Here is a 14872-nt window from a genome sequence, read left to right as displayed (position 1 = left end):
GTGTGTGTATGTGTGTGTGTGTGTGTGTGTGTGTGTGTTAACTGTGTATATTACTATGCACACACATGCTCAGTGCAAATGATGAACTCAGAGAATAGCCTAGGCGTCTGTCCCTTTTGCTTTATTCGAGACAGGGTCTCTTGTCTTCTGCTGTGCGCACCAGGCTAGCTGGCTTCCAGTGGTTCTGCTGTCCACCTCTCATCTCCCCTTAGGAGTGCCGGGATCACTGATGTGCGCACCCCAGCATCTGGCTTTATGTGGGATTCGGGAGTTAGAATTCCATCCTCATGCTTGTGCTTTATGCCCTGGGCCCTGCAATGACACATTTGAAGACCCCACACTAGGCACTGCCTCTTTTCAGGTAGGAGGCATTAAAGCTTCAACATAAACATGGCCCCATCCATCTGTATGTATTAGTAAATATTTACTGTAAATAACACAGATTAGGGCTGAGTTAGGTAACCTCTGCTGACAAATTAATCTATGTTTATTGTAGAAAATTTAATTGTAGTAAGGTGAAGAAGAAATAGGATCTTCAGAGATCCCCACAGTCCAAGGCAGTGGCTATTAAGGAATAGGTATGCTGTTATAGGTTCTCTTCTGGGCAGGTGTCTCAAGCAGAGTGCAGAGGCCATCTGTCACCTATACCATCTGTCATCACTCACTGATGTCATCATGTCCCTGCATGTAGAAGGCATATCTAAGTCAGGGTCTGTAATGGCCGTGTTAGTCTGCTGTGCTAATGCTTCTTCTTCTTCTTCTTCTTTTTTTTTAAATTCAGTCTGCCCCACTATACTCTGTAGTTTCTAGATTCTCCATGTTATAGCCAAAGCTAGCCCACATTACAAACCTTCCAGAAGTGAAATTGCCAAGGCAAAGGCCATGTGTACTCTCCAAGGCCATTGGCTGCTCTGCTTCTTACAAGACCAACCTCCATGAATCTTCCAGCCCTTAGTCTCCAAGCAGCCATGTGTGAAAACTTGAGTCCCCTTGACTCTTTCCGGCAATAGCTTTTGTTTCCCTTAAAACTCTGTGCCAGTCTCCTCAGCCTTAAACGATGGCTCTGTGGCCTTTCCGTGTGTGTTCTTTGATTACTAGACAGGCTTGGCATTTTGTCCTATGCTTACTGGTTGACATCATTTCCCTAGTCCCCATCCAAGATTTGAACCTACCAGAAAGGCCGCCTTTTCCACAGCTCCCACAGTCCTTTCTCCCACTGTGCTGTGGCTCATCTCTCCCTGCTCCAGGATTTTCTGCCTCTCCCCAGCCTGTGTTACACTTGCCTGAGTTCTCCCCTGGTCCCTCTTACATGGAATTGTAGCACTTCAACTCTCCCTTTTCATGGGACCAGCCTGAACAGAACCTGGAGATGTGGGAAGTTTTCTTTCATGTTCTCCATCTTTGCTACTGGTGCCTTGAGCCACAGGAGTTGATTGAATGGGTTACCCAAAGCCTTATGGGACAAAGGAAAGTATGGCAAACATCCCATCACACTGTTGGGTGACTTTGATGTGTTAGCCATTGCATGTCTGAGAATGACTTGTTGGTTTATCCCTCTTGTGGCTGTAACTGGGTTTGGGGTTACTTAGATAGATAGAAAAATTTCTTCTGTCCTAAGCCACTCTTTCCTTCCCTATGCATGCCTCTGATCTCCTCACTGCTGACAGCAACTGGAAGGACTGTGTGCCTCCTTCCATTCAAGCTCAGAGCTTCCAACTCACCCAGATGATAAAAATGCCCAGTCTAAGTTACTGCTGCGTTGTCTGATGGCATCTCTCTCTGCATGCTGGGTTCCTGCTTCCTACTCTGTCTTAGATTAACTTCAATGTCATCTCCTCACCAAGACCTTTCCTAATGCCCTCTAAGAACAACCTTCCCTGGACTGTTACCATCTGCCATGTGTGTGTACACATGCATGTGAGCATATGTTGTTTATGTGTCTGTTCACTTATTTGCAGACATTGTCCACCAGAAATACTGAAGAACTTCTGAGTCTGGCATGTGATGGCTGTTCATTGGGCTTTGCTACGTGAGTGAGTGAGTGAGTGAGTGAGTGAGCGAGCAAGCGAGCGAGCGAGCGAGAGTGGTTGAATTAAAGAATGGATGAAGAAACCCCAGTGCTGTGCCACAAGAGAGGCCACATTTCACCCATCCCATGTCTCTACGACTCTGTAAGGGTGTTTTCCGTCCTTGTATAAGCCCAAGTATCTTCTCCATTCTTGCCAAAGACTAAGGAGTGATGGTGAAGTACAACGAGCTTCCTCTGCTCTCAGAGCTTAGCTTCAGTGGAGTCTCAGCCCCGCCTCGTGGCTTGCATCAGTTTCCCTGATTTCTTTCCAAGGGATGGCTTAGTTTACGGTTTACTCTACATGTGGAAAGGGTAGTTTAGAAGCCTGTGCTGTATCTAGTATCATCACAGGGCCACACTCAGGCTCTCAGAAAGATCATTCTCTCTTCTACTCAGTCACAAGATGGAGAGGTTTCAGCCAGTCACAAACCTGAGACGTGTGTTCTACTTTTAGTAATCTAGGAGGTATTGGCCCTGCCCACCTATAGTAAATGTCTTCCATGCCCTATGCCTGCTGCATGTATAGGTTCTGTACATGGTTATAACCACCCCACCTCTGGATCCTGGGCAATAGGGGTTAAAGGAGAGGTCAGAGGGTCCTAGGTCTCTCACTTGCTTGTCCGTGCTTTTTATGAACCCTGTGCTTTGCCATGGCAGAAGGTGACTGTGGTGATGATTAAGTTACTGAAAAGAACAGATTGTTTGTCAGAATCTTCATTTACATACCAGCTATAACATGCAGATGGCAAGCTGTTCTTGGTTCTCAAAGCAAACCTCTCTAGGGCTCCTCTCTAGGGTGCCTTAGATGTGCCTCAGAGTTACCCTTTTGCCAGGCCTCAGACATCCCCAAAGTGAGGTCTTCTTCCCTTCACTGATCAGCCTGCTATAGCCTGTCATCCACTCCATGGGTGGCAGTGTGCCTCAGTCACATTTTTAGGGAACTAATGTGTCTATGTCCTGAGGCTGTCATGACAAGTGTCATAAATTCGTTGGCTTACACACAGAAATCTATGCTTTCCTAGTCTGAAGGCTGGAATTCCAAGATCAAGGTATTGGCAAGGTGAATGTCTCCTTGGGCTCCCAGGGAGAATCTGCTTAGGATTCTGCTTCAGCTGGAGAAGCAGGTAGACACTAGGGACCTAAGGTTGTGTGGAACAACTGCTTCCCTAGTGCTACAAAGATAAGAAATGACATCATGTCACTGAGGGTCTGGGATGGACAAATGGATGGCTAAGTGGCTAAATGTTGATGGGTGAATGGATGGATGAAGGAAGATGGATGCCGGAATAATAGATGATGAATGGGATAGAAAATGGGTAGATAAATGATAGGTGAATAGATGATGAATAGGTTATAAATGGATGGGTGATAGAAGATGGAATAATGGATGATGCGTAGATGAATTTTGGAAGGGATAATGTAAAATGGATAGATGGGTTGATGGTCAGATACTTTGGTGATATATAGATGGAGGATGGATGTGGATGGATAGATAATAAATGGATACTGGCTGGTTTGATAGATGACAGATTAATGATAGATGGGGGATGAATGGATTGATGGATGGATGGACAGATGGAAGGACACTGGCTGGATTGGTGGATGAACAGGATAGTTGATGGATAGAAGAATGGATGATGGCCAGATGTTGTGATACATCCACACATCTCAGTGGAAGGCTAAGACCAAAGCATCTCAAGTTGGAGACTAGCTGGTCTATATATCAAGGGTGGATAAGGGGACAGATGGATAGTAGTAACTTTGGTGACTTGTAGTCTCATGTTCTTTGAGCTATAGAGGGAGAAAAGATAGTGCCTAAAGTTTTTGTTGGGATATTGAGGTGAGGCTAGTTAGGTAGGTGAAAAGAAATCCTATGGGTCCCCTTAACTGGAACTGCCACAAAACTTAGGCCACCAGTGTGGCCTCCCTTGGCTCTGAGCAGTATTAGAAGCAAGTAGGCACAGAAGAGACGTGAACCACGGAGCTGCTCACATTTTATATGTGATCTAGAATGTATGGTTTGTCTATGAGTCAAGGTTACGTCCAATCCCAGGTTCTAACGGCTTGGCCTCTGGGCATCCCTGGCTTCCACATGCCTGGGAAGAGGCATTTCTTTTTTCAGGGCTGGCCACTGCACCTGCCTTGGTGGAGCAATGCTCCGAGCTTTCCAGACTAGTGCCTGACAGAACTAGAGCAGAGATTTCAGTCACGAGCCAGGTCAGCAGACTGTATTAACCACCGGGACCTTTCTCCTGGGCTGGGCCAAGCTCCTTTCAAATGGCATATTGATCAGCTGGAACCAGGTGTAGCCCAGCCATTCCCCAAGAGGACCCCACACTCTGCCGATCAGCTTGAGAACCGCCCACTGGCCCAAAGCCAGCAGACTGCACCCTCAGAGAGGATGAAATTGGTTGCTTCCCTTGGTGGAGGGCGCAGACACACGACTGATACCAAAGTTGCCTTTGGTTCCTGACGGCCAGCCCCGTCATCCATGGCCACTCTTCTCCTGCAGCCCCCACTCCCAAGTTCACATCAGTCTCCGCACAAGCCCCGCACCTGTACTGCCCACCTACAGCTCAGGGCAGGGGAGGGCTCAAGGCCTGGGTAACCCTGTGATGAGGACAAGAGTATAACTGAAGCCCGTGTGCAGGAGCAGGCAGAGAGCTACACAGCAGTCTAGCATCTGCTCTCCTCAGACAGGTTTGAGAGATGAAAGGTTGAAAGTCAGAGAGTGCTTGGGAGCAGAGGAACCCTTTCAAATTCTTGACTGTTCTCAGAGAGTTGGCTTTGCATGACGCTGCGAGTCGGCAGGCATAGGCTCCTTTCTTCCTCCTGCTTTCTCTTCGGTCCTCTCAAGTGCCAAGCCAAAATGAGAATTAAGGGCTTCATAGAGAGCCAAAGCTTCCAGGGAACAATGCATTCTGTCCCTGCAGAGTGAGGCAGGCCCAGTTCCTGCACCTACTGTCACCCCTTCCCTAGACCCCAGATTCCCTTCTGATAGGAAAGCCTTGGTCACGTCAGCACAGCCTGACACACACCAGCTCTTCACTAGGTACTGGCCCTGGCTTCTCTCCCAGGGTCCTTGATAAAGGTGCTCTCTGAGACTCATTCAGGACCCAGGTTCCATCCTGTCCCCAAGCAGAGTAAGCTACCCTGCTTGTGGGTTCCCAGTCCATGAGCTGGCCTCACTGTGTACCCAGTCACCGTGAGTAGCATACTGCCAACCCCATGGCCACAGTGCTGCTATCTAGAAGCTAACTGCCTCTCCGGGCAGGTACCCAGGTATTCAGCACCAGGCCTCTCCATTTGACCATCTCTCTGATTAGGTCTTTTTATTTATCTTACTCCACATCTACCCTTTACCTTTTTGAGGTTAAAATATAATTACATTATTATTTATGTATATAAACTATTATTACATTTAACTAATATATATAATTTCATTATTACATAAATTTATTACATGATTATCCCCTTTCCTTTTCTTTCTCTAGCCCCTCCCTTGTCCTCTCTTCCTTTCTCCCTCTCAAATTCATGGCTTCACTTTGTTTTATGTGTGTGTGAATATATAAGACAACGTGCTCGGTCTCTTTAGTGTTACTTGTATACATATGATTTCAGGGCTGACCAGTTAGTGTTGGATAAACTTATTAGGGCTCATCCCTGGAGAGGGCTATGCCTCCTCCTCTCAGCATTCCTTAGTTGCATGGAGTTCATTGTTAAGGGCTCTACTTGTTATGGTCTTGCTTAGGAAGCCATATTGTGGAGTTATAGGAGAAGCCCCCTGATATTTCTAGGAGACACAATCTCACAGCAGATTTCCTGGTCTTCTGGCTCTTACAATCTTTCCTCCCCCTCTGCAGCCATGTTACCTAGCCCTTGGGTATAGATTTATCAACTGGGACTAGGAATCTTGTGATCAGTTGTTGTCTGTACTTTGACCAGTTGTGGCTTTCTGTAATGGTTTCTGTCCATCGCAGAGATATGGGTCTTTGACAGTGGGTGAGTTACACTGATCTGTGGGCACAAAGGATAAAAATGTATGATGCAGTTAGGAATCATGCTGCAGAAGTAGTAGGTTTACTTCTGAGAACCATGATCACGCTAGCCATGGGCTGCTAGGTAAACTTCCAGTGTCAGAAATAACTTCCTGCCCCTTGACTGAGGTAAGTCCAATTAAACTGCTCTTGTTTACTGCCAAGATGCAAATGCTGGTGTTGTACCCTTAGGCATAGCTTGCCATGTTGATCATGCTGTGGTTCATAGGCATTGAAGGCAGGTTGGGCCATTGTGTTCTTCTCTCTCTTGGTAATTTACATGGCACCTTTCCATATTTGAAAGCTAGTCCTCAGGGTAGCTAGTGCTCAGGGCTTTCAGGTCAGCTCTACCTTGGGTCCACTCTTCCGTTTTCTCCTATTTTCTCCTTCACACCACCCATATCCTGCTATTCCCCTCTCTAGCTGTTATCCTCACTGTAGTCCCTTTTTCCTTTCCTGGACTGTGCTGTCACTCTAGGTTATGTTATATATTTACACCTGATGATTTGGAGCTGGGAACCATGGATATATAAAGAATATGTGAGCTTTGTCTTTCTGGACCTGGATAACCACACTCAACATGATCTTTTCTAGTCCATCCGTTTGCCTACAAAGTTCATGATTGATTCCATTTTTCTTTAAATAGTTTTACATAGTGCATGTGTATAACATTTTCATTATCCACTCATCACTAGAAGGACATTTAGGTTGTTTTCATTTCCTAACTGTTGTGAATAGAGCAGCGATGAACGTGGCTAAGCAAGCAACTGTGAAGTAGGATGTTGAGAAGAGCGGTATAGCTGGGTCATATGGTAGATTTGATGTTTAGCATTTTGATTGTTTTCAGAGTGGCTGTAGGAGTTTGCAATCCCACCAACAGTGAGAAAGGGCTCCCCTTCAGCATGTGTTGTCAGTTGTTTTGTTGATCTTTGCCATTCTGACTGTGGTGAGATGAAATCTCAAAGTTGTTTTGATTTGAAATCCCCAAATTCCTAAGGCTGATGAACATTTTCATTTCTTCTGTAGCTGATGTTTTCATGGGTTGGTTTTGACTTTTTATGTATAGTGGATGTTAATCTTTTGCAAGGCACATAGCTGGGAAAGATTCTCCTATGGGCTTCTTCTTCACTCTGTTTAGAAGCTTTTTAGTTTTAATGAAATCCTGCTTGTCAACTGTTGACTTATTTCTGGGCGAATGTAGTCCTGTACATAAAACCCTTCCTTTACCTGCGTCTGTCTATATTTTCTTATAGCAGCTCCAGTGTTTCACATTTCACATTTGATCCATTTGGGGCAGGGTGGTAGATACAGGTCTAATTTCATGTTTCATGTGCACATCAGTTTCCCAAGCACCACTTGTTGGTGATGCTGTCTTTTCTTTATTGTGTTTGAACCATCTCTGTATCTCCAGGATAAAGACAACTTGATAAGAGGATACAATCTTTTTTATGTGCCTGTGTTTGGCTTGCAAGTATTTTATCAAGAATGTGTACATGTATGCCCATCAGCGACATTGGCCTCTAGAATTCTGCTTGTATGTGTGTTTGTGTATTTATTGAATGCTGTTCTCAAATCCTAGATCATCCTTTCAGTCAGCCTTGTGTATTTCTCAGGCATCACTCAGGTGTTTAATCTCCTTGAATTCTTTGATGAAGTTTATGATTGTTCTTTCAAATTCTGTCTCCTGGGGTTCATCTAAGTAAATTGCTGGGGAACATTGCTATAGATCTGATGGGTTTGGGATAGGGGATACTGTCTTGATCTTTGTGAGGGTTCCTAGGCCTGTGGACTTTTGTTGGGTCTGTTTCTGATATGGGCACAGCAGATGGAAGATGTAAGAGCCAACCAGGGTGTGTGAGACAGTTTCACCTTGAAAGTTGGATATCTATCTATCTGGAGAGGGGGGGGGAGGGAGGTTAGGGGTGGTGTGGGTGAGTCCTAGAAGACTATGCCAGGGCAGTGAGTGTGCATTCTGGAATCAATTTAGAAGGGTGTTCACAAGTGAAACTCTAACATACTTGCTAGGTGGGGCCCTTGTACAAGGTCTATGGTGCCAGACCAGGCTGGGTAGCATGGGATGGGGAGGAGTCCAAGTTCTCTGGCTAGTAGTGGAGGTGCAAGTTGGGCTTTGTACTTTAGAAGGGTTTGTGGGAAGATCTACCCTTCTCATTTTCAGAGGAAGGCCAGAGTTGGTTGGTAGAGTATTTCCCTAGCATGTGTGAGGTCCTGGATCTGATCCCCAGTTCCACTTAAACAAGGCATGGTAGTACTTGCCTAAAATCCCAGTATGAGGATCAGAAGTTGAAGGTCATCTACTACGAGATACCAAGTTCAAGGCCAGCCTTGGATACACGAGACCCTATCTCATGGAATGAACATCAGGGAAAGGGCCTTTGTTTTCTACGGATGTGGATTGTCATCCTTGGCTCTGCCTCTGCTGCAGACTATCACCCATGTAATAGAGTCCTGTCCTGCATCTGCAGTGTGGCTTCATGGGGGTACTGGTGATGGGTGGGTATCTATAGTTTTGTTGGAGGCAGCAAACCACAGTCCCCCAACCAGTATGGGCACTGGGTTGTGGGTAGCCAGAGGCTTTGAGCTGAGGAGCCCTGACCTTTCAGAGCTCAACATGCACTCCCTAAAACTCAATGGCCAGGATGAGGCCAGAGAGCCTCTGAGAGAGGACTGTGCACACACAGCCCTCTTCTTGAACTCCAGTTTGCCTTAATTTTCATTTAATTCCCTTTAATCTTTAATGAAAAGTTGTAAAAGTAAATTATTTCCCCAGGAGAGGCAGCAGCTCCTTAGGAGCTGTTCTCGACTTGAGGGTAATTACACGTGTGGGTCCTGAGCAGGCTCCAATGCCAAGGAGAGGCATTCTGGTTTATGAACTAATTAGCGACCTCAGTAATTGTTAAACACACATGCCATTTGGTGGATGGAGTATATGGCACCAGCTCCACAGAGCACAGGCCCTGGCAGGGATACAGGGACAATAAGCCACTGTCTGGTCTTGATCAGGTCACTGCAAGCTATGTGAAGTCTACAGTGGGGGTTGGGTCTATGGAGACTAAATTACAATCACTGGGCACCAACATGCCTGATTCAGACCTTCTTAGCAGTCAAAGTGAAAAGTTCAGCTACTTGACTCTTATTGGTAAAGAAGGAAATAAGTGCATTTGATTGGCTAGGCACCTAGCCATCAGCCCCACTGGCTTCTGAGAACATGGAGCAGTTTGTCCTGGATGATAGAAATGAGGGGGTTTTATGCTAAATCTGCTGCTAACTCCCTCCGAGACACCTCCTATCAACTCCTCTATGGGATGGTGCTTCTCCTTGACCCATTTCAAAGCTGCGCTCCTCTGGATCAGCTCTGGCTGCTTAAGGTCCATCCCGTCATAGGAGCGAGCTTGCAGTCTCGAGCCTCGGTGCCCCAGCTGTCCTTGCCTGTCTCTGCCTTCTTCCTGAAAACACGCTTTTTATCCCAAAGGTGGCTTTTGCTCTCGCACTATATTTAGTAGTCCTCTGCTTTCCAGGGCACCAGAGGCAAAAGAGGGAGGTGTGGGTGAGGCAGGGCTAAGAGGCCCCCCAGGATCTATAGCCATGGATGAAAAATAATCCTGCCAAGTTCTGGCTGTTGGAGCTCTGTGTTACCGGAGGGATGAGCTTATTGGGGCGGTGGGAGGTGGAGCTAGCTGGGCAGGAAAACACTAGTTCATTCTTGACCACCACACAGTTCTGGGTCTGCAGGTGTTTGAGGTTTGGAGTCTGGTTCAGAGGCACAGCTAGGGTTGATCTGGATGGATGCTATCCCTAGTTGTCCAGGATCTATACTCACCCAGTTCATGCAGACCAGATGGGAAAGACAGCTTTAAACGTAGAGTACCATGAACATCTAGAGCCCTCAGGGTTGTGTCCAGCCGGCCTTGCTGGGTGACTCCTATGCCCACAATGCCTTGAACTCCCCTGTGGCTTTGCTCTTGGCTTTCTCAAATAGTCTCTGACTTACCTGGTCCATACTGCTTCCTATCCTCTTAGGAAGACATGAGGACTTGGGGCCACATAAGACACATAGAGCACCAGACAGAACCTTGGACCATATACCTGCCTCCTGTTCTTTCAGGCCACAGGGCTGCCTAGGCCCACTCACCTTCCTGTCTCTCAGGGCCTTCAGGATGGACCCCCCTAGATCCCAGTTCTCTGGCTGTCTTCCACTGGTCTCTGCAGAGCCAGCATTAGTGTAGCAGCAGCTATACTTGGTGCTTTGGGCCAGAGGATTTGAAGTCTGTGACTCCAGATGCTTTCGGACATGAAAAACTACAGGTCTAGGCAGGAGAGGACAGTGGTCCATGGTCCATCTAATGCTTTGAGGAAAACAGGCACATCAATCCAAGAGGCAATTAGATTCTGTATTCTCGTGCCCACCAGTGACTGTCGGGGTAGAACCACAGTGGAAATATGTGGTCAGCTCCCAACCCTCTACTCAAAAGGCATTTCTATGTTGTGTCTCCAGTCCCATCATGTTTCTGTTGAGGTTGGGTAGGTTAAGACGTAAAAAATGTCAGCGTGTGGCTAGAAATCATGGGGCCAGGGTTTGAGTTGGGCACTCAGCCGCACTTAATGTTCACATCCCTGCCCCTCTGGGAGGGGTAGTGTCAAACAGGAACCCTTCGTCAGCTGGTCATTGCTAGCCTGGTACCTCATTCACAGGGGTGAGGGGTGGGGTGGGGGCATGTCTTCAGGGGATGGGGCCAGCCCTAGGATCAGAAGGCCATACCACACACTGTGGTTCAGGGCCACAGGAAGTCTTTGGCTAATCTAGAAAAGAAAGCACAACACAGACAGAGGTCTCTACTGCAGCCCCAGAGTTGTCCCCACCCTCCTTCACACCAGGGTTCCAGCCAAAGGTGTGAGTCATGTGCCCCCACCCCCCCCCAGGCCATCTGCTCAGTCCACTGGAGTCTGGCCTGAAAGGAGGTACTGGGGAGGCTCCAGGTGCAGTAAGCCCTGGGGAATCACCTTACCTCCCTCACAGCAGAGCTTGTGTGTCCCAGAGCCAGTCATATACCCTGTGTGGTTCTACAGTGTGGCTTCCCAGCTCTTTCCTCGCAGAGATATGACATTCAACCAACTTCTCCTGGGTCTCTGCTTTTCCCCACAGCCTGGTTCAGTGGGGATAAAAGATGCCCTGCTTCTTGGTTTGCCAGGCTGGGACACTGTGAGCCCTGATCTCAGCCCAGGAAGCAGATTTAGTGCTGACAGGGTCGCAGGTCTCCAGCCATTACCTAATATGGGTGCCAGAGAAAAAGGCCTCCTTTCTCCTGCCAGCCCATCATGGAAGGCTACTTTTTTCCCCCAGTAAATAATGTTGAGGAAGGTGCAGAATTTCTTGTTCCTGCATGCTGTGTATGAGAACACTGTAAGAACTATGCGCTGAGGGAGACATGGAGTTGTGGCTGCTTATTAGAGGCACACAGTTGGCAGCAAGAATGAGCCATGGGATGGTCAGTTACTCCTAGCCAGGCTGGAGTGGGTAGCCCTTCTGGGGAGTCTCCTGCCTTCTGTGTGGGGGTGTGCTAGGGTGCTGAAAGGAGGTTACTAGTTACAACTGGGCACAAGCCTTTCCCTCCTCTTGAGCCCAGGAAGCATGGACCCTCAAGCCAGGTAGAAGGCTGGGTACGTAGAGGAATCTCTCCTGGCATGATAGAGTAGAGGTAAGGTCAAGATTCCAGCTGACCTGCCTTGGGCTGTGCAGAGTTTGGAAGAGAAACATTAACAGGCAAATTGGGGAAGGCTGGAAGATGAGCCACAGCCCTGGCTTCCGTGGCAGCCCATATAGTCCTCTGCAGAGAAAATAAAACCCCCCTCCAAAAAAAAAAAAAAAATCCCAAAGCCAAAAATGAAAGAGCTCTAACGAGGCAGCTACCCTTCACTGGTTTGCATATAATCATGGCTTCCTTAAGGGGACCAGCCTCTGCTGAGCCCTCCTCTCTCCCTCACCCCCATTTCATTCAAGAAGCTCCAGCTGCACCTGGCTGGGATTACTGATCAGGAGATAGTTACAAAGACCCTGTGTGGAGTAGAAAGGGGGTGGGGGACTGCTGGATATCTTTGTATGTGAAGTCCCATGCCACGTAGAGAAACTGAGGCTGGCGGTACAAGTCACCCACTGCCCCCCAGACTCAGCAGGCGAGCTGGGATGGGGCCTTTCTGGAGCCCACATACACAGCTCCCCACACCACTGCCCACAGCATCACACAGCATGACTTACATGCTCTCGTCACAGGCATCAGTGTTGGCATCTGCTCCACATCTGCACAGAAGAGAGAACTAATGCTCAGGCAATCATGATGTCAGGCCTCAGGCCTCCCAAACAGGCCCAGGCACACCCTTAGACCTTACTCTGAACTCAGCAAAGCAAGACAGCTAGTAGAAGGAGCAGCTCAGGCTTGCACAGGCTGCAGGGTGTCAGGTTACCACTACAAGTGCTTATGTGGATTACAGAGAGACCCGTGGCCAGGGACCTTGAACCACTACAGAGCCTAGCCTGGTCAGATTCAGGCCAGATGGTCTTGTGCATCCAAAACAATGGAAGGTGCAGCTACACCAGAATCTTAGAGACAAATAGTAGCCTGAAGAATGTAGACTAAAGAAGAAGTGTCCCTTTCCACTTCAACCGGGCCTGTGACCAGCCCCCTTGAACTCCATTAGGTAGTCTCAATGTGGCTCACCTCACCTTTTCCTTGCTAGGTTATAAACGTTCCCTCCACACATCCGTGCCCCTCGTCACTATGCCTGGCAGGCAGTGTTGGGGGGAAGGAGTCTGCTGAGGGGTTGCTGTAGGTCACTCAGCTCCAGCTCACCTATAGATGGAGGCTGGGCAAGCAGTCCAGGGAGCAGCAATCACAGGAGGCAGGCAGGAGATGCACCCGCACCCAGCAAAGTTTGAGAGCATGGCATTCTCAGAGTGTTGTCATCATTCCCAGATGCCCCTCCTCTGGGGAGAAAGGCATATCTGGAGAGCACCCCCCAGAGGGGCAGTGGCTGGAATGTCCAGGAGGAACACCACAGATGTGGGCTCCTCTTGAACGGACAGCCTTTAGGTGACATAGGTGACAGCTCTTCTGCTGTGCCTGTCTCTGCCAAACCATTTTCAGGAAAACAGGATGGAGTCACTCCCGTGTGTCCCCAGTGCTCTGGCACAGAGCAAGAAGGCAGGCTGGCTACCTCTGATAGTCTTCCATCTCTTGCAGATGTGCTGGTGGATGGGCAGCCATGTGACTGTGAGGTGGCAGCTGCCTGCCAGGTCGGTGACCCTGTGCGCTTGGAGGTACGGCTGACTAACAGGAGTCCTCACAGTGTGGGGCCCTTTGCCCTCACCGTGGTCCCTTTCCAGGACCACCAGAATGGTGTGCACAACTATGATCTGCATGATGTCATCTCCTTTGTGGGTTCCAGTACCTTCTACCTTGACACGGTGAGTGTGAGCCGGGGCACGGTCCTCCATGTCTAACCCACTGTGGCCGCCCATAGCACAATGGCAATGCTGTTCCTGCCTGCGCATACCCACAGCGCATCCTCACTGCAGTGGTCACTGTGATACCCAGCCCCAGAGGAATCAATGAGCCCTAGAAGTCGGTTCAGACACTTGAGCCCAGCCACTATTGCCTTTACTCCCAACCTCACTAAACCCAGGCAGTTCGGGGGTGGGGGGTAGTGGTGGCATCTTTCAAAGATAGAAATGGGTTCTCAGACAGGCAGCCCCTCATCTAAGGAAGCATGGCAAAAAGACTCTGGGTGGAGCAGGGCCAGTGTCACACCCCTCTCACATTACCAGTGCCAGGCAAGTTCAAGGCTCTCCTAGTAGCTTTGGGGGTGGTGCTATAGATCCAGTATGACACCTCTTCCTCTTTCCCACTCTAGGTACAGCCATCAGGCCAATCTGCCTGCCTTGGGGCCCTCCTCTTCCTCTACACAGGTGACTTCTTCCTCAACATCCGGTTCCACGAGGACTGCAAGAGCAAGGAGCTGCCACCATCCTGGTTTTGCCTACCCAGCGTGCATGTGCGGGCCCTAGAGGCACAGGCCTGAGCCCCTCACCCCCGAAGGCTGTGTCCTCCATACGCCATAGCCATCACTCCTCCTCCCTTCCAGAAGTTACCCCAAGGCGCCGCCACCCCGCCTTTGCTTCTGGCCTGCTATGCTGAGCGACCTCCTATACAGTGCCAGCCTGAGCGGCCCTGGATGACCAGCACTGCAGAGGAGCCTTTCTGATTCGCCATCTCCCCTTGAGTCTCCTGAGGTCTGGCTCACCCCTACAAATGTCACTGGCAACCCAAGCAAGGGAGTAGACAGTGTGGGTGAGCAGGGTGAGCAGACATCAGGGTGTTCCCCGCCTCTGTGTTCTGGTCTCCAAGTCTGTGTTGCCATGTTCTACAATAAAGGCCTGCCTTGCTCACCTCGCATTGCGTTGATTTCAGACTGTGGGGTAGTGGGAGAGGGGTATAGTGTTAAAACCAAATCCATCCAGCCAGGCCAGGCATCAGGCTCACAGGTCCCATGGCTGGAAGGGCAGGCTGTATCTGTCTTTGAGACAGCTTGGAACACCAGGTCACCTCCATAACACTTACGACTCTACCTTAAGGTGCATCTGCCTCTCCCTCAGCAGGGGCTTAGGCCACCTGTGTCTCTGCAAGCTTCTTGTCACCCCAGATTGCCCAGTGGTGTGACTAGGGTCTAACCTACTCTGTTTCAGCCTTGATCCCAG

At 48.9% G+C, this 14872-nt stretch overlaps 1 protein-coding gene across 5 annotated transcripts in view; it reads left to right on the top strand.

Annotated features, from left to right (window-relative positions):
- The window catches only part of Trappc9 (trafficking protein particle complex 9), a 476366-nt gene extending 461802 nt beyond the window's left edge, over window positions 1–14564 (top strand). For all 5 annotated transcript variants that reach the window (XM_029547720.1, XM_029547718.1, XM_029547722.1 and 2 more), the window contains 2 exons: window positions 13359–13582; window positions 14029–14564. In XM_029547720.1, coding sequence (XP_029403580.1) covers window positions 13359–13582; window positions 14029–14196 — 392 coding nt within the window. In that variant the 3' untranslated portion in view covers window positions 14197–14564. The remainder of the gene's footprint in view (window positions 1–13358; window positions 13583–14028) is intronic.
- Window positions 14565–14872: the final 308 nt, after the last annotated feature.

This window comes from Mus pahari, chromosome 17 (assembly GCF_900095145.1).
Source record: "Mus pahari chromosome 17, PAHARI_EIJ_v1.1, whole genome shotgun sequence".
In the NCBI taxonomy this organism is placed as follows: domain Eukaryota; kingdom Metazoa; phylum Chordata; class Mammalia; order Rodentia; family Muridae; genus Mus; species Mus pahari.
This window is presented reverse-complemented; position numbering and strand designations above follow the sequence as displayed.